Source organism: Mixophyes fleayi, chromosome 1 (assembly GCF_038048845.1).
Source record: "Mixophyes fleayi isolate aMixFle1 chromosome 1, aMixFle1.hap1, whole genome shotgun sequence".
In the NCBI taxonomy this organism is placed as follows: Eukaryota; Metazoa; Chordata; class Amphibia; order Anura; family Limnodynastidae; genus Mixophyes; species Mixophyes fleayi.
In genome coordinates this window covers 440,546,197-440,573,343 of record NC_134402.1, presented here as the reverse complement: position 1 = coordinate 440,573,343, position 27,147 = coordinate 440,546,197, and the positions used below count along the sequence as shown (strand labels likewise).

Genomic DNA, 27,147 nt, shown 5'->3' with positions numbered 1-27,147 from the left:
GGAGCTCTTTGGTGGAACTATCAGTCCCAGCATGCTGAGACTTTTAGTTCCATAACATTTGGGGAGCCGCACGTTCCATGGCTTTAGGCTGCACAATTGGATTTTCCCCTCCAAAGCTTTTTTTCTGGCCCCCCAGGTTCTCAAAAAGGCTCTTTAGACCCTGATAGATAATATATTAACTAGATATAATAAATGTGTACCTCTTTGTGGAAATACTTAAGCAGCACTGGTCTATAGACTATCTGGTCTGGCTGCTCTTGTAAGTACGAGTAATTCTACAATTGTCCAATAGCTGTAAAATGATTGAGGATTATAGCAGCTGTAATTCAACAGCAGCTGTAGATTGGCTCAAATAGAAATCACTGGTACATTTAGAGCACAACTTGACTCGTGGATAGCACTTGTAAACTCAGGAAGTTTGTAAAACTTTCACCTGTACCGTATGGAAGATAATCGCAAGTTGTATAATATGTCTAAACAAGAACGTAACTATAACCAAAGAAAAAGCCCTGTCCCAGAGGAGCAATGCAAACCTCCTGAGGTTTAAGGCTGTGGCCTCAGGACAGAGGGTGTGGCTATGGCATGATGAGGCGTGGCCACATCACAACTGGGGGCGTGTCTAGCGCTTTGGAATCTCTAGGCTGCCCTTTCCCTCCTCCCCCTAAACGCCTTTTCTGTGCGCACGGCACCCGTTACCCGCTGCTCTGCCATGCAGTGAAGCAGCAAACAGGATAAAATTCCCAACTTTCCCACCCCCACGACAAAGCTCTCCCAATAGGGATGGCGGGACAGAGCTCCCAAATCAGGGCTGTGGTTTCATGACGCATTTATCCAGTCAGGTGGAAGATAATGAGCATATATGATGTATAGTTCAGACTAATGTGCCAGGTTAGGACCCTATCCTATTGGATACTGACTGAGGATGGAACAGATATTGGGGAGAGTATAAGTTTATGATGGTGCGTATACGTCCTCATTACATATCTGATGTGGGGCACAGACATTCCTAGTTACACCCCTACATCTGAAACGCTGGTTCTGTTTTATATTAGTCCATTATTCTTTAGTCTGCTGGGTTCATCTCTGTAGCGCACCAGCAATATCTTTATAATAAGACTGTTGATCTCTACATCCTGGTACCCTGGATGTAAGATTAGCGCTGTGTCAAAATCAAGTCAGACAAAAAGACAAAATGAACAACGTTGGAAATGTTATTGTACAGGGTAGGAAACAAGTATATGTGCTAAAATAAACCTTATATTCATAAAGAGAGATTATCCCAATTATGTATTCTCCATTTCAATTCAAACAAATTTATCATATTTTAAAACTACCACCGTCATATTTTGTACTTTTCCATTTGAACCTTTTATACAATTATGATAAATCTCCCACTACTAGTACAGGTAATGACACACATACATTCCTGATCAAATCAGAAATAAATCTGTCTCTCTCTATGTTTTCTAGTTCCTGACATAATAATTTGTGCATTATTTAAATTTTATTTTGGCGTGAGCTGAAGATCCTGCAAAATTGATCTCACGTGATCATCGGGAGCCAATGGGCTAGAAGCTGGCAGACTTCCATTCCGATGACGTCACAGGAAGTATCGCAGGACCATAATGAGCATGCTCTTGTCAGGATATCGGACCTGCACAGACTCATTTATTCTCATGTATATATATAGTCTAGAATATAACTAACTTCGGGCAGATAAGTAAAAATATGAGTTAGAAGAAACTACACAGCTGTAAGCGGAACATATGTTTAGTTATATGTTCACGGTTCAGATATCTGCTTATTGTGTACAAGACAGATCCGCTATAAGGGTCACCTTTATTCCTTTATTACTGTTTAGGGAATGCAATCTTCATATTTGCATCTGTAAACATTTAGCGAGCAGTGTGACATACAGACATGTTAATATTAGCAGCGGAAGCCTGCTTTGGATTCCTTCACCTAAACTCTGTACAGTTGGGTTCATTCCTAACCGGTGATCAAAAGAAGAGAGGAGTACAAACCCTCCCTCGTCCCCCTATAATTACAGAGACGTAATTACTTGTATGACAGGGCGCACAACAGGTAAATCCTATACCTTGCAGGATAATGACCGGGTGCTGGAACAGAGCTAGACAGCAGAGCTGGTTCAGTTCTTTTCCTATTAACCTATTAAGTACTGCATCCTGCAAAATGACACTGTTTTCTCCGTGAACCTGTTGCATGAAACCACATCCAGCGTTTTATCAGGTGCTTACTATACTCCCTATATATATTTATCTAGTGTTTGAACATACTATGGTCATCTTTTAGTAAGTGTCAAGGGGCGAGAAGCAGCGCAAAATTGTGTCTGGTAGCATGCGCACTAATTGTCTGAAATATGCCTAACAATGTCCTTTATAGTACACAGTGCAATTAGAAGGCTCAAAATGTGTACCACTGAAAGGATCGGCCGGAAGAAAAGTTTAGCGAGTACAGCCCATTTACAATTCAAAAGCAATGCCATTTATGTTATTTACCTAAATGGATCTCCGCACACTAATCTTAGCAATGATCCAGGTTTGATTAGCAAGATGCCAGCGTTTGAGGAGGAACGGGAGCTTCCCGAGACACCATTTTTTGGGGTGTTTATACCTATGCAGTTATTTCTACGTCAAACAAGGACTTTAATTTTACACCAGCTCTGATCACTCTTGTCCTATATTTTTAATCAGATGGTTAATGAAACTTCAAGTTGCACTTGGGCAGAAAAGCGCATTTGTAGGTGGACTTTGCTGATGGTAAAAGTCCAAGCTTTAAACAGACAAAAGTGCCACACATAATAAAAGCAGTTGTGATGTCCCTTCACTTTTCTGATTATTTTAAGTCATAAGTTAGGCTGAAATGAGCAGCATTTTGGTAGAAAAAAACCGCAAATGTTTATGGACTATCACAGGTGAATAAGATTGACAGGAGGGCTGTGGAAGAATAGAGGAATATGAGACAAAGAGAAAAAGAATGGCAATTTACTGAAAGGAATGTTCTGCAACACCTTCAGATAAAATAACAAGCATATTATTATACATTCATTCCCAAACACGTCCATAAACATATTCGTTTCACCGAAACTAATATGTGTTAAAGTGCCTTTACGCAGTGCAAGAAAAACGTTATTTTCCGATTTTACATTCGGTCACAAAAGTAAGTAACACTTATCACAGTTACTTAATTACCACAGCTCAGCTCATTGCCTGTATTTATCAAGTGACTTTTTGTGGCTTTGAATATTCATATTCAATTGGTTGAAATGTGCCCAAAGATGTAGTTTATAATACACAGTGGAACGAGAAGGCTCAAAAGGCGTACCACTGAAAGGATCGGCCGGAAGAAAGGTTTAGCCAGTGCACCCCATTTACCATTGAAAAGCATTGCTATTTATGTTACATACCTAACAGGGCCTCCGCACATTAAACTTAGCAGTGATATAGAACATTATACCAGAACTGGACCTACACAAAATACCAGCGCAGTGACCGTGTCCATTCCTGTGATCAGTGCACAATACAGGCTCTGGTGGACAGTGTACATCTAGAGCCTATTCTCTAGTGGCTAATGTAATATATAGAACTTAGTCCCTGATGGCCAGTGTAATATGTTGTGCCCATCCCTGATGGCCAGTGTAATATACAGTCCATTGACTGTACATTGGGTGACCAGTGTACAGTATAGTGCCCATTCCTTGGTGGTCAGTGTAGATTTCCCTGGTGGATAGTGTAATATACAGATACTCTGGCTATTGATTACTTACCTGCTGGATCACAGAGCTGCTACCAGCCTATTTAATGATAACGGCTCTTTTGCCTGTCCTCCACTCATCCTGGAAGCCAATCAGAGTTCAGTGAGGGACAGGAAACTAAGAGTTATTAGCCAATCATAGAACAGGCTGCTAGAGTTTAGAAGCGATAACTGGGATACTATCAGCCAATAGAAGCTCAATTATCTGTCACCTGGTAGGAGCGATTACTCTCTCTGCGCCCTAGGCACTATAACAGCAATGTGTACCTCTTTACCTGCGCCACCAATGCCTAAGACATTACATAGATTAACTGCCGGTGTGGACAGTGGTTACATTAACCTCATGTGATCATTCAGAACCAATGTACTGAAAGCTGGCAGCTTGATGATGTCACTGGATGTTTCCCAGGAGCACAGTGAGCATGTTCCTGCAAGTACATGGGATGGCCACACTCTCATGGATGAATATTCATAGCTGCTCAGAATGTGGCTGGCATGTAAAAAGTTGAATATAAAATAAACTATAGGGCTGTAAAACAGTAAACGCAACAACTGTTTATATGTAGTAGTTGTATCTAGGTAATAGTTAAATATCCTTTTAAAAACAATGGGCAGTTCCAGAATATAAATACACTGATAAAGGTGACACTTTTGTTTAGACTTGAATGGTGCATCCCCTGCAAAGAAAGCGGGATTTTAGGATTTTCTATATCCACTGTGCCTTAAAGCTTATCTGCATTCCCTGCAACTACATCTATTCTAGGAGGATTTTATTATTTACCAGCTGAAATGAGTAGAAAGAGGCTAAGAGATCAAATGTCCTTTCTTTATCTGTGCTCCTAGCAGAGATATGCCATGTGATTTATTTCTTCATGATTATCTCCAGTGGTTTATAATAAAACAGAATTGATACACGATACCATTCTGACGAACAGAAGGGAGACAGCATTTGAGATTGGGGACAGTGAATTTATGAAATGTGCAGACGCGGAAGGGAAAAAACAGTTTCAACTTTAAAAAAACATACGCATCTTGTCATTGAAAACAATGATAACTTTATTAGTTAAGAAAATGAATAATGACAGTGAAAAAAATAAACTGTGTGCCCAACTAAAACAAGTAACCAACATCAGCAGCTAGCAGAGCCACAAAGGGAATGAATAACCTTAATCGACTAATACATGAGCAGCCAATCAAAGTGTTTTTTCCATGTTCCAGCCAATCAGAAGCAAGTCTCTCCGACTGGTCTAATGACTTTCATTGATTCCTCTAGGACCAAGTTCTAATGTCTTTATCAGGGTAGCATGAATTTTCCCTATAAGGAGATCATACACCTATTGTACATAGAGGCTGTCACATTCAGTAAAATCTGAAAGCCCTGACACCCACTTGCCAGAGCCCTCGCGACCTTGTCCCCCATCTCCTCTCAGCCAGCGATGTGCCATCTCTGCCGTGATGCAATACCTTCCCTACGCAATGTTTTACAACTTCCATAAAATTGTGTCCGTCAGTCATCAAACAATCAAAGAGGTCTTGACGAGGGACAAAAAGGTTAAAAAATGTCAGTTATCGCCCTTCAAAGTTCTAATGACATCACTGAGCCTGTGAGTAAATCCACCAATCTGCACACAACATTTATGTTGCTTAAGAGATTGCAAGTTATTCTAACTCAAACTATTAAAGATTGATACCAGATAGAGAAGCTTAATTTTCTATGTTGGCAACTTTCAGCAAAGGGATGGGACAAACAGCATGCTGAATAGAATTAGTTATGCATAATCAGTCCCATGTATATCACTATTATTACTAATAACAAACTTCTGGATATATATTAATGATTGCTACAATGTTTAATTGCTTAATACTGAAAACATTGTGTCAATTTAGTCACAACATAAAAATGTAATCGATTAAATCAGACATGTATGGATAAATTTGCTGGGATCCTAGTTCAAACCCTGAACGCGGCAGCTCAGAGAAGATGAGAAATTCTCAATATCCGAGGAGAGTGTTGAATCCACAGGTTTAGAAATGACAGCCAATTACACTGCGGATAGAAGGGGTTATTTAGAAAGATCTGAAGCTGAGAATGCAATTTGCATGAACTGTACTTTTATACTTGAGGATAGAGTGGAAAAATAACCCTTTTGTAAAGAAAAGAAAAGCCTCTGCATCAGAGCAAGAGAATACCGCCGCTAAATACTATAATTTACAGCACTTCCAAAAGGCTATCAATTACGACCGAAAAAAAGTGTAAAGAAACCAAATTCATTCAATAACATTTTTAGAGCTACAACGTAAAGCATGTACCTTGGGACAATGTGATATCCATAATACACTAATGTGCAAATCCAATTCAAAGTGCACCCCTTTGTGCCTATGTAAAATGTGTCCTTTAGAATAAGGTTAATTTGAACCACCCCAGATTTATACTTATTGAGTGAATAATAGGCCAATGATGACTATATGGAATGACAAGCAGAGAGTGCATGTTTAAGCGGATAGGAAATAAAATCCTAATCATGTCAATTGCTATCACTGCAAGTACAGGTGACAAAATCATTGTACGGGATATGGGGGACAATTTGCCCTCCTGCCACCCCTGCTAGCCCATCCTGAGACAGAGAAAGGATCAGGAGAAACTTACTAGTAGAGGCTATGCTCTGTTTCCGTGTGGCCTGGCTGTGGCTCTTCTATTGATTCAGAGCTATGACTCTGCCATCAGATCAAAGCACAATGGTTCAGTGCCTCCACTGATCAGTCAATGGTCCCCCCCATCCACCCCCATAAAAAAATGGACTAAATGTTTTCTTTTAAAATACATATGGCTTTTCCCATTCACTTCAATGGCCATTTCATTTCAGCGGGCTTTTGCTGCACACTGGAAACTCCATTGAAATGAATGGCAAAAACTGCACTGCCGTTTGCTTCTAGACATTTTCACAAACCCCTGCGAAAACGTTCAACACACCCAGTAAAACAATTTAATTTCTTGAAACAGTTCAATGAAGTTTAATATGTAATTCTTGCCCTTATTATATGCCCAGCTGGCATAGTTTATATACCGTACTTCCTTCCTTATATTGCCAGCTTAGAACATATGCCCAAAACTAACCTTTTAGCAAGTATAACAAAGGGGGAAGTGCAGGGGTGTACCTAGTTATCTCTGGGCTCCATAGTAAAATGTGCAAGATTCCCCCCTCCCATGGACATGATACGCTGCCATGCTAACTGCACGATCCCCCCCCCTCACCATGGACATGATACGCTGCCATGCTAACTGCACGATCCCCCCCCTCACCATGGACATGATACGCTGCCATGCTAACTGCACGATCCCCCCCTCACCATGGACATGATACGCTGCCATGCTAGCTGCACGATCCCCCCCCCCTCACCATGGACATGATACGCTGCCATGCTAACTGCAGGATCCCCCCCCTCACCATGGACATGATACGCTGCTATGCTAACTGCACGATCCCCCCCTCACCATGGACATGATACGCTGCCATGCTAACTGCACGATCCCCCCCCTCACCATGGACATGATATGCTGCCATGCTAGCTGCACGATATCCCCCCCTTCCCCATGGACATGATACGCTGCCATGCTAGCTGCACGATATCCCCCCCTCACCATGGACATGATACGCTGCCATGCTAGCTGCACGATATCCCCCCCTCACCATGGACATGATACGCTGCCATGCTAGCCATACCAGACAAAGCAGCGGGATCTCACACACATTGCTACAATCCTTCCTACGTCTTATTGTACTAGTTGTACAAAGTCATAGATGGCCTCAATTAATATAATTAAAACATTTCAATGCATCTTCTTAACAAAAGTACAACTATCAGTAAGAGAGGTCAGCAGTACAGAGAGGGGGGAGAGCTGCATTTATAACAAAATCACAGTCACAAAATCTATTTGCCCGCGATACACAGAACTCTGGTCTCGGATGAGCGATCGCCAATCGTCATGTGATTCTTTAAGAGGAAAATGAGATCTACTAAGAGGAAATGAGATTTGAGAGTACAGATATGAACTAATACTCCAGAAGTCTGTAGGTGGACCTATCTGTGGACTTACCATATACAACGTGGCCTCAATGAAATGGAAAAGTCTGTTTCAGTGAGCTAAAAAAAAAAAAATTAAGTTCCACTGATCTATTTAGGGATATGTGGGGCAGCACATCATATATATACACCTTAAGATCATTTTTTTTTATTGTTTTTAATTTAACAGCAGATATGGACCATACAACCCGTCTAGTCTGCTCATTTGTATTCCAGAACACCTCAGGGACTAATTTAGAGGTGTCCATGTTCAGTTCTCAAGGGCTCCCATCAGTTCATGTACTAATACTTCTATTCCTCTGTAGACTGCTTCTCTCCTGTACCTTGTTAAAACACTTGATATACAAATTTGCCATATTTTACAATTAGTTAAACAATCCCAACTAGTATATAGAGAACTTACTGATATTGAAACCCTGTGTACGTCTGTTTCTAAACCATCCCATACAATTTCAAGTATGAATAGACATATTATTGAAAATTTATTTCAATCACGTCCTCATTTCACTAAACGTTGGGAACAAGATTTACGTAGAAAAGTTTCTCCAGAAGAGTGACAGAAAGTTTTCAAATTCAAACATATATGCTCCATTAGCACTTCTATAATAGAGACACAATATAAAATATTAACTCGTTGGACAGACATCCCAGTTTACTTCGAAAAATATAGAATACATCCGATGTATGTTGGCGATGCTCTAATGCTGTAGGAAGTTATTTACACATATGGTGGGATTGTCCCATAATTCAAACATTTGGAGTAGATGTTATATATATATCACTAAGACCATTCTAAATTACGAAGCCTCCTTAGATCCTGCCTTCCAATAAACAATTTTAAAAAATCAGTGCTATGCCATCTAAGCAATGCAGCCAAGGCTGTAATCTCTGCCCGATGGAAATGTTCCAACCCTCCAACACTTAAAGACTGGTATTCCCAAATAAGACTACTTTATGGATGATTTGCTTTCCTCTACAAATGAGAAAACTTCAGAATTTACTACAACCTGGTTTTCCTGCTTAGAATTCTACGACTACGGACTGCTATAAAGATGACATGTTTGTGGCAAATAATGATGATTAAATATAGATTTATCACATATACTTAACATCCTTCGTAATAACATACAAACACACAAGATCACTATATATCTATTAATATTGAATAGACCTCCTCCCTTTTTAATTTCCCCCTTCTCTCCTTTTTCTCCCTTCTTCCTTCCCCCCTTTGTCCCTTCTCCCTTCTTCCTTCCCCCTTCTCTCCCTTATTACTTCCCCCTTCTCTACCTTCTTCCTTTCCCCTTTCTCTTCCTCCTTCCTTCCCCCTTCTCTTCCTTCTTCCTTTCCCCTTCTCTCCCTTCTTCCTTCCTCCCTTTTCTCGTATCTTCCTTGTCCCTTCTATCCCTTCTTCCTTCCCAACCTTCTTCCTTCCCCACTTTCTTTCCCCCCTTCTCTCTTTTCTCCCCTACCCCCTTTTCTCCCTTTCCCCCTCCTCTCCCTTCTTCCTTCCCCCTTCTCTCCCTTCTTCTTTCTCTCCCTTCTTCCTTCCCCCCTCATTCCATTTTTATTTATCTTTATATTTCTTTATTATTAACTAGGAAAATGGAAAGCTTTGCAATGTATCTTGCTATGTCAACACTGATTATATTTCTTTATTTTATAATGAGCTTTTAATAAAACATAAGTTTAAACAAAACACTTGATATATTTGAAGGTCACACACACACACACCTCTCCTCCAAGCTATACATATTGAGGTTCTTTAGTCTTTCCTGGTAAATTTGGGATGGAGACCCTGCCCAACCTCTAATTTAAGTAATAGGGAGTAGATTTACTAAACCTTCAAAAAAAGGAAAGTTTGAGGTGTTGCCCATAGCAACCAGACTCTAGCTATCATTGTTTACAATATACTAGACCATACGTGCCTACTTTTCAAAGTTCTCTGGCAAAGCCCGGGAGAGAAGTCACGTGACAGGGGGTAGGAGGGGGCTGTGGCTCCGCCCCCTGCTAGGAAATGCCAAAATTCACTGCATTTCATATCAGGGGCGGGGCAAAATCGCGTCACTAAGCCCCGCTTCCATCACGTCTGGGAGGTCGCCTACTCGAAATTCGGCAGCCTCCCGGAAATTCCGGTAGAATATGCAAGTATGTACTAGATAAATGATAGCTAGAATCTGATTGGTTGCTTTGAGCAACACCTCCACTTTTCCTTTTCAGAAGGCTTAGTATATCTACCCCATAGTATTTAAATTAGAGATTGTACAAGTCTGGGGCCAGACAACGTGACAATTGCACAAAAACGTAAAACATATTGTGCACAGCCAATTTTGGGAGGCCACAAGGACACGACACTGTTATAATAAACAGTCTCAATAGAAAATGTCAGCACAAATAAAACCAAAACTTTTCAGCGCAATATTTATGCTTTGAGATGTCAAAACACTAAAAAGAAAATGAATTAAAGAAAAGCAACTGTAACCTTCCATCCCCAAAATCAAATAAAAAGGACAGTTAAACACAACCGCTGTCATCACAAATAGTCAAAGTTAACAGCGGAGAAGACCTGTTTTTTAATGAACAACATACTTCTATAAACATAATGCAAATAATTTTCCTCTTTAACACTACATCCAGGAGAGATTACGGACAGAAGGGCAACTAACGTGCTAACACTCTCCTTTATGAAAAGCCATTTCCGCATGGTTTATGGCTTAATAAATAGGCCCCTAAACTACAAATAATACCAGCAACAACACTTCATTGTAAGACATCAGGGGGTGTATTTACTAAGCTGCGGGTTTTAAAAGTGGAGATGTTGCCTATAGCAACCAATCAGATTCTAGCTGTAATTTTGTAGAATGCAGTAAATAAATGTTAACTAGAATCTGATTGGTTGCTATAGGCAACATCTCCACTTTTTCAAACCCGCAGTTTAGTAAATATACCCCGATGTCATAGCTCCTCTTAGTTTCAGTGAGCTACTGTGACTTTTTCTCTTAACTTGGATGTTGCCTTAAAATCTTTATCTTTCTCCACTGTAACAAATCTTCTTGCCCATTGGAAGAAAATACCAGTAGTCGGTTATCGTTAACCTATAGGATTGGGAGCCTTGCAGGCATTTTAACCATAGTTGCCTACTCTCCCGAAATGTCCGGGAGACTCCCGAATTCTTGGGAGTTCTCCCGGACTCCCGAGAAAGCAGGCAAACATCTCAGATGCGGGCGTCTCCGTTGTTGAAGAGGGTGGAGCCGGGGCTAAACGCGACATAGTGGCCCTGCCCCCTGCTGCAATTGCCCAAAATTGTCTAAGATTGATAGGGGTGGGGCCTACTGGCGCACCATACGTGGACACGCCCCCTCGACGGTCCCCCTTCCCGGATAGCTGCCTTCAAAAGTAGGCAAGTATGATTTAAACATTTTGCTTCTTTCCCTCTTAATATTTTATATAAAAAACAAAAACAACATACACAATGAGATAATACATACACAAACATATACAGATAAGACATAACTAATACAGTGAACAAAATGGCAAATACATGAATAACAGTTTTTCACAATTTGTCATATGTTGCAATAACCGAAACACGCTAGTGAGAACACAAATGTCTGTGGCAAACAATTAAGGTTAATGAGAGAAAATGAGTCACGGATAGATGTGGTCTCTCTGATAGTCGCCATAAATGCAAATCAGATATTCTCCTTTATCTCGCTGAGGTATGAGGCACTTTATTCTGCCTCTCAGTAAGTGAGAGGCATACTTTAAATTTATTTTTAATTTTCACTTATTGAGGAAAATCTACAGCTGGAACTTTAGACATTACAGTGGACATAGCTGAGTAATGACATTTAAGCATATTTAGCAATCAGGGAGGTGAATTTATAAATCTGTGTAGTAGCAGACTGGTCATGGAATGATATTGATGTAAACCCCTCTTCATTTTCACTGGGAAAGTACAGTCTGTGCAAAAATATACATTGCATCTATTAATAATGGTGTGAAACAATGATTTCACTAAATATTACAATTCCTCTTTCCAGGCTGAGACAATTCCCCTCAGTGGAATTTGCAGCATTTAAATCCAACAGTTTCTTCATTTCCAGTGAAATTTTGCTTTCGTGTAACTGTCGATTTTACAATAGATTCTTCAACTACGCAGGTTCGGTTTTTGCCCCGGTTTCACCAGATTTTATTTTCACAAAATAGATTTCAAACTTTTATAACCCGGCTATGAAAGATCTGCACTACAACAAAGAGGAGCGAAGAGAAACTAATCCTGTTAAATACTCATCAAATATGGAGAGTAGTCATTTGAAAATGTGTCTGGTTTTCCGATTTTGCAGCATTTTAAACCATTTTTTTCTATCCTCATCATCCATTTTTAAGATTATGCTCCTTGGTTTTGTAGTTGTTAAAACTTTCAGATGAAGAGTTATATTTGTCAAGCTATGGATTATTTCAGAGCTTGATAAATATGCCCCTTAAACCCCATTCACACTGCCTATAAAACCCGGGTTTTTGTCGGGGCGAGCTCAGGCGACCCGGGTTGTGGCTCAGTGTGAAAGGGGGTCAGTGCAAAATCCCAGGTCTGATGACCCGGGAATTAAATCCGAGACTTATGCAGGGTTATTCCCGTGTCCGTCCCGGGTCGCCTGCAGTGTGAACTGTGAGAATTGGGTTGAAAATCCCGGGTTTTCTCACCGAAACCTATTGTACTGTTAAAAAAAAAAAAATCATCACAAGAGGAGCCAATCAAAACTCCTCTTGTGATGTTGCCAGGAGGACCTGGGCAGACCCATGTTCAGTGCGGTCTACTGGGGAATTTGCCGGGGTGTCCTGCACTGTCACCCGGCAATAATACATACTTGCCAACATTTACTAATGAAAGTGCGCGTGAAAATGTTGTTGTTGTTTGATTTTAAGGGTATTTTTATTTTCTGCAAATAAAGAACATATTAAAAAAAATAAATCTATATAAAGGTGCCTCTTTTTTGTATCCTACATTTTGATAACTGGGTTTGACATGAATGCAACAATTAACAAGAACTAGAGCATACTAACTACATTTGAGTGAAAATGCAGCGAAACGCGTGAATTTGAGGTGTTCATGTGAAATTCCGCTTTAGCTTTGGAATTCTGTGTAAAAACATTCCACATTGTCTTTGTAAATTCGCATTTTGCCAAATATTTACAGTCTATGAATAAAGCTGGAGAGACAACAACTCATTCTGTGCTGTGGTAACATTTAAACCTAAATTCTGCCAGTGAAATGTAAAATTTTAAACCGAAAGCAGAAGAAGGGGAAATGGTTTTGAAAATCTCACCAATCAATCTCAGTAACTTGTACCTACTGCTCAGCCATTACCCAAATCTGTGTCAAAATCCTGCTCTTACAATATTGGCAATTAAAAAAAACTTGCGTTATATATTGTTAGATGGATACATGATGTGTGGGATAATGTATTCCCTAAAGCCCAATTGTAGGATATTACATGTCATGGACTTATTCAGTGACCTTAAACAGTATATTGGCAGGGAAGAACGCATTTGACATTGAATGCGTAAGTTATATAATAAAATTGCTTAATGAACTGTTATGTCTGGCATTATTACATCTCTGCAGCCAAAGGGATATAAAAAAAATCACATATTTTGAATATGTGGCACATTAACCATAACATTAACTTTAAAGGCAGCTAAATTGACATGTGCAAAATCAAAAATACACATTTATTAGCTACATCTGAAAATAACATCAGGGTACAAATCCCGAAAAGGCAATGTGATAAAATGTTATAAAATGAAAATCAAAGAACATCATATAACTGCTGAAACTATATAATGTACACGAAATATTTCCTACTCTATACCGCTGCTTTCTCCCTATTTGTCAGTTTACTTCAATTATTTCACACAATGTGGTTTATTTACTAACAAACTGCAAAAGTTTAAAGTACAGACATTAATAGCAAACAATCGCCAATTAGCACTAATCAACAGAGTCCAATTTAAACACTGAGCAGATTCAGTAATGTAATGAGAAAAGGATGTTGGGCACGTGTAGGAAGAATGTTGGGTGTTCAGATTAACCTCTCCCATCATGTGGGTTTTTATTTTTTTGCAACAAGTGGGAAAAAAACTGAATTTTGAATATAAAAAACATAGTTATATAAAACTGGTATTATTCCATATTCTATTGCAGGAAAAAAAGTGTTTTTTAATTGTAAGATACAAACATATTCATTTGCAGAGATTACGTTCGTTACGTGGCGTGTCTTGCTTGAAATAGCTCTGCGCCTGCTCAGAAACATACCTTACGCCAATGAAAGCGATTGCCTGCAATTCATGTCTGAATGCAATTGACAGTTACGTCAGTCTACGGCTTCAGAGGCGGAACGGAGGAGGGAAGGGACGGATGAACGTAGGTCATGCACAGTGGGGGCAGATGCGGCCGATCCAAGTCCTATGTTTCTCGTACCTACACTTGGTTTCAGCCGCATCTGCTCCAGCTACGGAGCAGGTGTTAGTGCTGACTGATAGTGATGACTGTCACAGCATAGTCTTTGCAGCTGTGTATGCCACTAGGTAGCACAGAACATGTGTATGCAGAAAAGATATACTATAATACACACTATACGTACAGTACGCATTAAAAGCATCTTGATCTATGTATTTAAGGTAAAAAATAAAAAATATGTATTTTTTTAATTCCATATTTTTACTAATGATTAAACTGTTAAGAGTTGTTTGCTTATTATTTTTTTTTTTTATGTGTTCTGATGTGACCTTTTAGTGAACAGACACTTAGTACATATACTGCAGTTCTGTGTATCCACATGCAGCAGGTGGCGTTTCGGCCGAATGGAAAATGTATCTCGAGATCCGCTTAGATTTGAGTTCGGACAAAACTACATCATCACACGCAACGGATTAATCTCACAGCGCCAACTGAGAAACAAGGGCTTGTGTGGCTCCGCCGAGAGGAAGGGGGAGAGGACGGACCAATCAGAATTTACAATCACTGAGATAGCAGCTTCCGATTTTACATCCCGCTTACTATCCCCCTCTACAGACAATTTAAAAAGGTGAACTTGAATGTTCCGCCGCTTAGGTGGTAATGTGGCTTCAAGAGAAAACATTCAAGATGGTAATTTGTCAAAATGATTACGGTACAAATATAAGAACATAAAGCACGTTGAAAAACAACTAGTAATTGCTGCCATTTTCCAGATCGCTGTCAAGGTCTCATGGGACTTGTAGTTCCACAACACTCGGAGAGCAATAGGTTGTAGGGCAGGTCTGCTCTAAATACTTACCTGTGGGTTAGCAAAGTAATATATGAAGAATGCACAGGTACAACTATTCCTGAATCCTTTACTATTGTTAATAAGGAGCTAAACCCTGTGCAGGACAGCTGAGAATGAAGCGATAACGTGGGTTTACACCTATATAAACGACACTCCGGTTAAATTATCACCTTGTTTTCAGTTCATTTTGCAACACCTCATTAACACGTTGCAACTTAACAGCCCTGATTCCGTTAATGACAAATAATGGCTCTATATTTAGGCGTGTTTGGTTGTACAGTAGCACCTATAACCATTCAGCAGGTTTGTTTGTGTGTACATGGATGATGCAGAATACTGAATGAAACACAACATATGTATGTTCCACTGGCACCTGGATAAACCCAGATTCCGACTGGCACAGCAACGCGTAACTCACCGCCTCTGGCGCTAACACATAACACCACAACAGAAGTGTACCTAATACGGAGGTGACACCGAGGAGCTAAATACTGAGAATCTGAGAAAAGACAAACACAGCTTCAACTGGAATCGCATTGTCTAGCGATCCTTAACCTGAAAATATTCAATTACTGCAAAAATAACAAAGACATTTCTGCTGCTAATAGAAACACTGGCAGCGGGTTAAGGTGCACAAATGAAATAAAAGAGGACATTTAACTCAAAACACAATGGATTATTTTGGTGTATTTACTACACAATGGATTATTTTGGTGTATTTACTAACATATGTTAAATGCAAGGAGATATGAACAAAAAACCTGGATTATTACAAATGAGATATCCGATTTAGTTAATAATAAAAGTTATCCGTCTGTTCCATAAATCTGACTTACTACCAGGGCCGGATTAACGGAATGGTGGCCCCTGGGCTAAAGGGCCGATCAATAATTCTGCTGAGCTCTGCAAGGGCCCCCTGGATGCCAGAGACCCCTGGGCTGTAGCCCAGTTAGACCTCGGGTTAATCTGGCCCTGCTTACTACTATTTGAATATTAATTCATCCTGGTTGCATGGTGTGGGTTACATATTATAAGCATTTAATTTACCTATTTCAATTCCAAAATGATTACTCTATTTGTAGATAAACCAACATATATTAAAGATGCTCACTGACCCCCGTGAAGTGGTTTTGGTTTTGGATCTGGATTAGCTTCGTGTTTTGGTTTTGGCAAAACCGCCCTCGTGGGTTTTGGTTTTGGTTTTGTATTTTTGGCTTCGCTTTGTATTTTTTTTAAAAAAATTCTAAAATATTTTAAAATCACATAATTTTGCTCTTTTTTTGTTCCTACATTATTATTAACCTCAATAACACTAATTTCAAGTCATTTGCAGTCAATTTTGACCACCTCACAGATCACAATATTATTTTCATACACTTTCGGACAAATACTGCAGCGACCTGGCTGGATGGTAAGCGACAGAGCAATGACACAAACACACGGCAGTTCCTAGCACAGCTAGGATACAGTGGCACACAGCAGTGGCAGAAAAGATTAATCGGTGTCCGCCCGACCTCCCACCCTCCCTGATGTTGGATCATTAAAAGGAATTAAAAAAATCACGAGATCCGAGATCCGACGACGCCACGATGATGTTTTGTCTCATTTTTAATTCCGAGGGCGCACAACGGCACCGAGCCGGCTCGGTACTCGGATCCCCTAATTTCAGATGTGTTCGGTTCTCGAGGAACCGAGCCTGAGCATCTCTAACATATATACGTATTGGGCAGGGCAGGGCCAAGGAACAGGCAGAAGAGGAAGTTGTCTTTAAAGCGTAACATTTAACCAGCATTAGGATTACAATGCTCTCTCTGAGTATGAAAGGTCACAGGGGGAGCCTGGTTTTTCTTGCCAACCGCATAGTACATAGTACATGGTTCATAAGCGACTGACGTCCGGTGCCTTTTATGGCTGGTTAGCCTCTGGAGTTGCATTTGCGATTGCCTTTGACATGCGGTAGTAACAAGTGTTTGTACTTGTAGGCAAAACGGTCAATATAGGGACACTCCTTTGTCTCCAAACTGTTCACTAGTGGTCAACACAATAAAACGGGGCATTCAGTACCAAAAAACTACAACACAGATGCTAGTGGGTATGGGGTCATTGGAATCAATGGGTTCCATTCCCATACATGTTTACATGCTTTTACTAGTATCTAGATGCCAGTGCTTCGGGCATATAAAACATTTTCCTACCCCTGGTCTTTAGATTGGTATAATATTATAGAATAATGGCATTGTAAGCCTGATTTCACATCGATATTTCTGTGCTGTAGGGGTTATCTTTCCATCCTACTGCCTGAGCTGTGGTATAACCACAAACATCAATATTACAGACACAGACCCATACTGTATTCAATGCATAACTCATAGACGACTATATATGTGATATTTACCAAACACTGAATTGCTGCATTCTCTAGATATACAGACCTGTGTGCTAAACACACATAGAAAACATATCTACCATTAAATTGTTCATTTTCCAACATTTTCTGAATACATATAAACATAATTTGAAACGTGTGAATATACAATCATATATATGGTCTAATACAATCTACTAACATTTTAGACATTTTATATACACATATAATCACAGAATTCTATAATAATAATAATAATAATAATAATAATAATAATAATAATGGGCCTGATTGTAAGGAAAGTGAAGTTGGAAAATTGAGTAAGTAGTCTCCTGGACAAAACCATGTTACAATGCAAGGGGTGCAAATTAGTTTTCTATTTTGCACATAAGTTAAATACTGACTGTTTTTCCATGTAGCACACAAATACTTGATAGCTTATTTGTACACTGAAATTTAAAGTTGATATTTGTGTGCTACATGGAAAAACAGTCAGCATTTAACTTATGTGCAAAATAGAAAACTAATTTGCACCCATTGTAACATGGTTTTATCCAGGAGACTACTTACTCTACTATTTTTTTTACTTAACTTCCCTTAATGAATCAGGCCCTATGATAATAACTCGGCACGTAGCCAAAGTCATTATCGATCATCAATGCTGAGATGCTGAAACTTGTAGTTCTGTAATAACCAAAACGCGACAGTTGCCGAATCCTTTTGAAGACTACACCAGTACAACTATACTCAGGCACGCCTCTGATACAATTAAAACTCCCAAGTATTTCACTTAAGCCAACTCCTTTTTTTTTTGTTATAGAAAAATAACGGGCAATAAGCTGCTACCCACAATTTGTGAGGAACAGATAAAACACAAAAGTGATACTATAAGAGTTGTGTGCTGGTTACATTTACAAACAAGTTATTATTTTCAACTTCTACCATCTCCACGTTTGCTGATTGGGAGTTACAATGAGGCACTCTCACGGTGCATAGATACATTTCCATTTAATGAATGTACATGAATGCGGCATACAGTGAAGCTGCTGGATTGACAATAACAAATGATTCAGGAAACTTAGCTGAGTTCAGTGAATCGAGGAGACATAGCAGTATCCAGAGACTATAGATGTACAAACAACCAAAAATAGTTAAAACAGAGGAGATCTGTTCAACAAAATATCAAACACGTTTGTAGCGTTTGCTTTCCTTTAATGTAATTTAATAGGGATTCAAAAGATCAATGATAATGTCTTACTGACAATGGTCACATGTCAGTCACCTGTGGAAACCACACTACAAGGTTTCTGAGTCATTATACAATGTAGAATCTCACCAAGTAGACAATGTCTGTGATTATTTGCAATAATCTTCTATGATTCTAATCACATTTATCCATATTGTTCCGATTACTGATATGATGGTGTGAACGAAAAGTTTATAAAGGGAAAAAAAATTAGCCAAACTATTAATAATCACTAATTACTTTTTCTACTTGGAGACTCTGATCAAAAACCAAGGCAAGGTCTGATAGCTTGGAACTAATGCAGTTCAAAAACCATTCATCTGTCCATGTGAATCTTGTATAGGAAGAATTCTGGATACAATGACTAAAATAATAATTCAGGTTAGTGTCACACGGGTGCTTTGTGCATTTCAAAGCCAAAGTTATGTGCCATTAACACTAATATCCCAACGTTTTAGAACATGAGGGAATAACTTGTTTATGAACCACCCAAATCCCACCTAGTTTATCCCAGCTACACCCCCATTATCGTGAAACCATGCTCAACTTACAGTCCACAACAACCCTCTCTGGGTCCGATATTAGGGTAATCACAAAACATTAGGGGCTAGGCATTTGCTTTCTTTCTTTATTGTTCTGTAATAATCAGTCTAATTTCTGTATTCCTTCCACATGAGTATTAATACTACTGTAGAAACCAACATGAGATGGAAGAGATTAAATCCTGAGAATCTCTGCCTCATTAAAAGACGGGGCAATCCACTGGTTAATGCCACCCGAGATGGACATCAATTCTACCCCCTCCTCCTTAGCCACCCCGCCCCCATGAGTACTGACAGCCCGCCTCCAGCATTTCCATGATAGCGAAGCTACAGACCGCTAGTAAGTGAGCGCTCACCAACCTGCCCGTGTGACACTAACATTTCACAATAACAGGCGCAGCATTACAGCTCTGTTACTTACTTTGCATTCTTGAATTGACAAATGGCGGAGAGAGATTGTCGTGTGAAGCCATGTCCCTGCTTGTCATATGTTCATAGTGCGATCCTTCGCTGTAGTTCTATAGGTAAAGAAATGGGAGCGGTAAGCACTGATATATAATGTAACATCAAGTACATCATGCACAAGACCTGTACCTCCAGTAAACATACATGAGATGAATACATGTATACGTACATAAGACACATCAGTATGCAGTAACATACACACACTCACATTATATATATCTATATATATTTATACATATATAAATATATATCAATATATATATACACATATATATATATATGTATATATATAGATAGATAGATAGATAGATAGATAGATAGATAGATATAGAGAGAGAAAGATATGCATACACACACACGTTTTATATATATATATATACACACACAAACACACACACACACACACACAAACACACACACACACACACACACACACACACACACACACACACACACACACACACACACACACACACACACAGTATATTTGCCTTCACACAGTGGATGATGCTAGGCTGGGCTGAATGTGCAGTATCTGCAGTTTCCCCTTGTGTCCTGATATAATAAATACATTAATGTAACTTGGAGCTGAATAAACAAAATAATAATGGAGAGTATGTAGCTGAAACAAACCGGCAGATCGCTTTAACTCCTCCATATAACAACGTGGCTGCCATCTTTTCTAGAACAAGTACCTGCCTTACTATCTCCATGTTTCTGGTCTTTGCAGTGGAACTGAAGACTGATACAAAGCTTCGTGGCACGTGCTCAGGGGGGAGCAGACTGAGGGCACACATATAGGGCAGCACGGTGGCACAGTGGTTAGCCTTGCTACTTCACAGCGTTGGGGTCATAAGTTCGATATCAACCAGGGCCTTATCTGTGTGGAGTTTGTATGTTCTCCCCGTGTTTGCGTGGGTTTCGTCCCACAATCCAAAAACATGCGCAATTGGTGGCACTATAAAATATATACATACACAATAAATGCCACATAAACTGCACTACACTTGATAACCGGACCCTACCTCAGAGGGAGCCGAGCTGTACGGAGTCGCCATAGTCACAGTTCAGTCTAAGTGTCATCTTTACCATCAGACAAAGCTTTATCTGCACTTATGTCATTACTTCAGGAAATATTTAAATACCGTGTGCAATTTGCAGCAGGTTCTTGACAGCGGGAGACAATTCCCCGGCTGATACAATAAGGAGGACTGTTTTACACTCTCCACATGGGACCGGCGCAACACGCAGAACTTCTCACCAGAAACAAAGAGAAGATTGATTTCCCGTGAAGTTGGTTTTATCTGTAGCTCTGCTTCATCAGCTAAAACCGAGACCAAGATGCGTTTAGGTGCCACATTCCAGGGAATCTAATTATCGCTCATTAGATTTGACTTCTTGAGCTCTTGGAACTATAATAAATATCCAGGAAGGATGAAGGATATGAGATAAATATGAGATATGAACTAGTGCAGACCTGGCTAAACCTGTGGCTCTCCAGATGTTGTGAAACTACAAGCCCCAGCATGCTTTGCCATTAGATAGCCAGCTGATAGCTGGAAGGGCCTGCTGGGACTTGTAGTTTTACAAGCTGGAGAGCAACAGGTTGCCCAGGGCTAGTGGATTGAGATTTTCTCATAAATGCCAACTTTTAAGATTTCTCCCCCGGGAGAGAAGTCAAATTCACGGAACTGAGTGGAGGGGGTGGAGCTTAATGATGCGATTAAGCCCAGCCCCCTCCATTCAATGCCGTGAATTTCACCAAATGCGGGAGCCTTGCCTACTCTTCTGGGAGTCCGTGAGGACTCCCCGAAATTCGGGAGCGTCCCGGAAATTCCGGGAGAGCAGGCAGGTATGGATTTTCCTTAATGGCATATAATCAGTGGTCAAGTAGGGGTGTATACGGGGGTATGCCATACCGCCACTTCTCCTACTGCCTTGTCATATTCCATTCACTAACATTCTCATTACATTTTCCATACTTCTAAATTTCTACTTCGACCGCTGTATATAATACAGTACATCCGATATAAAATAGGACCGTACAACGCATTTTAATTATAAATCTGTTTTAATGTTTTGGAAGCAATTCTAACAAATAGAGGTTACCTATTTTCAAAGGTAATTAATTAAATGTTATTTTAACAATATAGTGACTTTAATGAGAGCCCATCACAGAATACTTTTGCTTCTTTATTTTTGGCTTCTTAAGCGGTCACATCTGAGGTTAAAATGGCGATCTGACGGCCGCGGCGGAGAGGACTATGCCTGTATTGTTTTCCTGATATTAAAGGGAAATGAATAATAAGACAAACCAACAGGACAATGTAAACCTGCAAGATTACAGTGGGGTATTGGGGCCTTTCAACCTGCCGATATCCAGTTAAGATTGACCTACAAGACCCATCATGTCATGTCAGTCTTCCTGGAATACAGGCACAAAAGTTGTTGTTTTTTTTTATAAATTAACGCCCTCCCCACCAATCAACCAAAACCACCTCTGCCAACTACAATCCCAGGACTCCCGGGCTGCATTTAGACTGTAATCTGCTACATAAAGAGGTCGGTGATGGCACTAACTGGTCAATAACCCTCGTATGGTGCCGTACACATTAAATCTACCAGCTGAGAGCCCTGGAGCATCGTGGGACTACAGTCAGGGACTACAGTCAGGAGGGACTACAGTCAGGGAATGCAATTTTGCTAGTTGGGTTGGGGGGATTTAGTTCAACATTTACAAAGAAATGCTTAACATTTTAAAAAAAGAAAAAATAAACTTTAATAAATTCATGCTCCAAATTGATGAAAGATGTTTTCATAAAGTGCTATAAACTTTTCTAAAACCTATTTACATGTGAGCTGGAGTTTTTACCTGCTGTGTGACAGATCAAAGTCTGGGTTGTAAGATAAGTGGGAACTTCTGCCCAGAAAATGTTGGTGGTGCTTTCGTTTTTCAGGATGCAGCAATAGACATTAAACTAGTTATAAGCATTTAGCGCAGGGGTGGGGCTTATCATGACGTGTACTTGCTATGACTCTACCCTGATCGGGTGCTGTTGATCGCTCTAAAGGCAATGCCTTCCTCTCTTCAGCAAGTGTAACGCTCTACTGAAATCTCCGGATCACAGATTCCCAGGTATTCATTACAATAGATCTTGGCAGGCAGCAAATGCAATTATTATTTTTATACAATGTAATAATAATGTTGCAGCTTTCAGCCGTACACTTAACCCTTAGTGCTGAAGGAAATCAAATAATATATATTTACTGAAAATATTTACAACAATTCAGTAATGAAAACAATTCAACAGACATCTTAAAATTGTAACTCCACTCAAACACATGCTTGCCTAAAATCAATACGCTGGGTACTACAACTTAATGGAATAACTTCTTGTGCTTGAAATAGGACTTCTTGCCTGAAATTGTTTCTTGAAAACAATGGTTCCATGGTTACAGAATTATGTAAAAGAGATCAGTTATTCACAACCAGCCCAATGACAGCATGGGCATGTTTCTGTATTTTCAACAGATGATTTCAGGCAGAAGTTTTATATTGAGATTCAGTTATTCCAGTAAATTGTAGCAACTGGTATCTTGATTTTAATTAGGCAAAGTACTTTTTTAAAGAGAAAGCTCCAACCAAGCATAAAAATATGGCAATACACCACGATCACCCTTCAAGCTACTCATAACCTGCAATTCAATACTGGTTGTAGTTTCCTGTCTCAGGAGAATTTTTAATCTCATTGTTCCCAATACCTTAGGCCAGGTATCCACTTTCATGCAAATTATTTTATGGGAAATATTGTTATTGGAGGGGTCTTAATAAATAGGCGCCTAGTTGTCTTGACTGAAAAGAAAGCTGTATTTAGAATTGAAGTTGCCTAAGGTTGGGTACACACTACACTAAATTCTCCCAATTCGATATAGTTAACGATTTTACCAACAACTGAAAGCAAAGAAAAAGTCCCGAACAGCATGACGATTCCAGTGTACACACTATACACGTTTTACACGATGTACCGTCAGATCTGTGCTCTTCATCTGTCATAACCATTGGCTGAAAAGACTGTGGCTGCACACTGCATAGAGATCTATGGACACTGCCGGTCCTGAGTGCGTACATACAAACTCCAGGATTGGAACGACATTGTTCCATTATTGAACGAGATTTTTAGACCATTTTAAAATTCAAATGAAACGATACGATGAGCTTTGGAACGATAACATCGTTGGAGCGCACACACTAATGCAATATTGGGCTTTTATCATGTGATTGGTCTGAAAAACCTGTAGTGTGTAGCCAGCTTTAGGTATTATATAACTATATGCTCATGTCCCCCACCTATATTACATATACCCATGTCCCACACCTAACTTTATTATTTAGGCTGAGGACACCATCCGGACACTCACTATCAGGAATAGTACCAGCTGTGTGATCTACACAAATATCCCTGCAGTAGGAACAAAAGTGTGACTCAATGGGACACATGAAATTGGGACTCCCCCACCAGAATCAGGACAGTTGGCTACCATTGCCCGTGTATTTGACAGAGATGGGAAGACTTATTGAGCAACCTAGCACTGTCTCGGATGATAGTTACTTTCTTACACTCTGAATGAGGTGGAATGGAAATCCCCTCTACAGAAGCAATCATGGGGGGGGGGGTTGGTTGCTAGTGCCTGGAAACCCCCCTCCAAGCCTGGGGCACTGTATAATTGAGATGGCTTGACTCCCGCTTCACACGGCTCTGCTTGAAAAGGGAGAGCTGCGTGACCTAACAGTAGTGCACACAGCATTGCCCATGTATATTATGGGGATAGGAAGAGTTGGATAGCAGCCAAGCACTGTCTAAAATTATAGCCACGCCCACCATGCATGCTGGTCACGCCTACTGGCGGTGTGGTGCGAAAATGCCCCTCTACAAATCCTGCGTTTGCCCCTGCTCTAGAAATCCTGCGTTTGCCCCTGTTTGATCTAAACTGCCAACACCCTGTCTCTACATAGCGCTTAGAACCTGTAAGGAGTGGCGACAGCGCAGACTTACAACGCAGCGGGCTGTGAGGCTACAAGTGAAGAGACACAGCTCAGCTATTAACATAGTGCTCGGGCTGATTAGCATAATAGTCGCTCTGCGTGGCGGACCCTCGCCCAGGTGAAAGGTATTGGTTTACTTGCAATCTCTATCAGTGTCTAACCCCCCTTTGCTTACTGGTCCTGTTTAATGAGAAAACGGGCTGTCAGTGTTAGAGTCATGTGACTAAACAGTCATGCTGGAAAAAGTTATATGGACAATAATTAAATAAAATACTTAGCTGGTGGAAAATGTGCCGGGTGGCTATTTTACCAGTCCCTTGGGCTTGTGTAGGAAGATGTGTAAGCTACAACAGATACTATCTCAGTTCCTCATAGACATTACACTGAGAGTTTCACTATTAGAAAACGAGTTGTATGTTGAAGTTTGTACCTTGCTGGCATCAGCAGCTTAAAATAACACATACGCACAGACACATGCACACAAAACAAACACAATGTAACGTTTCCAATCAGTGAGAGCAATACAGAGAGCAGCATTCAATAAGCGATTAGAACCGTCCATGCACTATTCTCTAACGTAGCAGATAAGACAATGCAATAAAATAGAAGCGGGTTAACATACATGCAGCCACCTCCGGGGCGGATGGCTATGTACACTGGCCTGCACGCTGCATGACAGCTTCTGAAGGGCAGAAGGAAGAAGGAAGTGTCATTAGTACTGAGAATACTTCTTGGATGCAATATTAAACAATATAAATGCACCATCAAACTAATCTACTGCTTTACAGACTGGCTGGGTCCCTGATCCCCATCCCCAGCAATATTTTATAAGAGAGGCCACATGTCTTTTATAACCATATTGCACTACGGCAGGCAACGGGGAGGGCTGCATTATTTACACGCGGAACCCTGCGGACCTTGCGGAATATCAGCTTGTAAGGTTTGCTGGGAGATGGTGTAAATAACGTGGCTGAGCGAGGTCCCCTGTTGTGCTGTAATGTTTAACTGCCTAACTGGGGGAATCTCTCTTTTAAGAGCATCCTTGGGAGCAGATACATTAGTTCTTAGTGAGAGGGACGGACAGGATGGGAGGTTGAGGAATGTTATCGTCTAACGGGGCAGGAGGGGAAGGGGAAGGTTACTAACAAGGACGCAAGCTCATCAGCAGATCTGACAGATGCAGGGACAGTTACATGCAATACAAATAGGGACTGTTATATGGATGCAAAAACAAGAGCTAATTCCAAGCAGCACAAAGAGTAGCCAGAGCTGACCTTTTATCCATGCTGTTCCCTATCTTCATATATACTACCATATATTATATATATATGACATATAACAGATAAAACTATACAGTGTGCTAGAAATAACAGAATTTAAAGTGTACCCATCGGGCCTCTACATTGGATGCAGCCATTCTGTGCTGAAAATGAATGATGAGATTGCAGATTATCAGTGTATACGCAGGTGAAGGGTGTCCTTTAAAAAATTGCAATTAGGGATTGCTTTTAAATGTGTGTTGCCAAAGCTAGACCCCTTATTTGTGCTTTCACCAGTCTATCTGTCCACCCGTTCATGATTCATAGATGAACGCATGATGGAGCCAAAGGGGCATATTTATAAAGGAGTGTTAGCAAAGCTACACTCAGTTACCGGAACTCCAAGGCAAGTTGGAGTGTTACTCATATTTAAGAAAGGTGCAATGCAGCAGATATCGTGGATAGCTGAAGCTGGCGTACATTATCATAATTTAAAAATGTCAGTGCTGTCAGCTCTGCTCCGAAGAGCAGCGCTGGACAGCGCATGTGTAGAGGGATCACATGATCCCTCCCTGTCACTCACTGCTCTCTCTCTGCAACTATAGTTGCAGAGACAGAGCGCAGATGTCTGTGTGCATGTGCAGTTTGAACTGCACATGCGCAGTTGCTGTAAGAAAAGAAACTAAGAGGACCAGGAGGAGATCCAGAGACCGCGCATTCCGAAGGAGCGGGGTAAGTATGATTTTTTTTTATCACAGAAACAGCAGTTTATCGGAACTGCTGTTTCTGTGTTGGGTTCTACATAAATTTGAGAAATAGTTCAATCCTTATCAATGCGATAAGGATTGAAAACTATTTTTGACTTTATGAAAAGATTGATAAATGTTCCCCAAAGAGAGAAAAACACAGCTCTATAGAAGAGTAATGTGTGTTAGGGCTCACGTAACGCAAGTGCCTATACATGCAATTTGGTTTGACCGCGGTCTGACAACATGCATAGTACAGGGAAAATAAAATTGGCTTCAGGACCATGATCTGCAGCCTTCTTTGGGAGCGCGATGT

The 27,147-nt window shown here is 40.3% G+C and overlaps 1 protein-coding gene across 16 annotated transcripts in view; it reads right to left on the bottom strand.

The window, feature by feature from the left end:
* The window catches only part of TCF4 (transcription factor 4), a 318,760-nt gene that overhangs the window by 188,475 nt on the left and 103,138 nt on the right, over positions 1-27,147 (bottom strand). For 11 of the 16 annotated variants that reach the window (XM_075185214.1, XM_075185193.1, XM_075185148.1 and 8 more), the window contains exons 4-5: positions 25,449-25,508; positions 19,739-19,835 (exon numbers count right to left, since the gene is read on the bottom strand). In XM_075185214.1, the coding sequence (XP_075041315.1) occupies positions 19,739-19,835; positions 25,449-25,508 (157 nt within the window). The remainder of the gene's footprint in view (positions 1-19,738; positions 19,836-25,448; positions 25,509-27,147) is intronic. The other 5 variants (XM_075185175.1, XM_075185243.1, XM_075185272.1 and 2 more) reach the window with 1 other exon arrangement.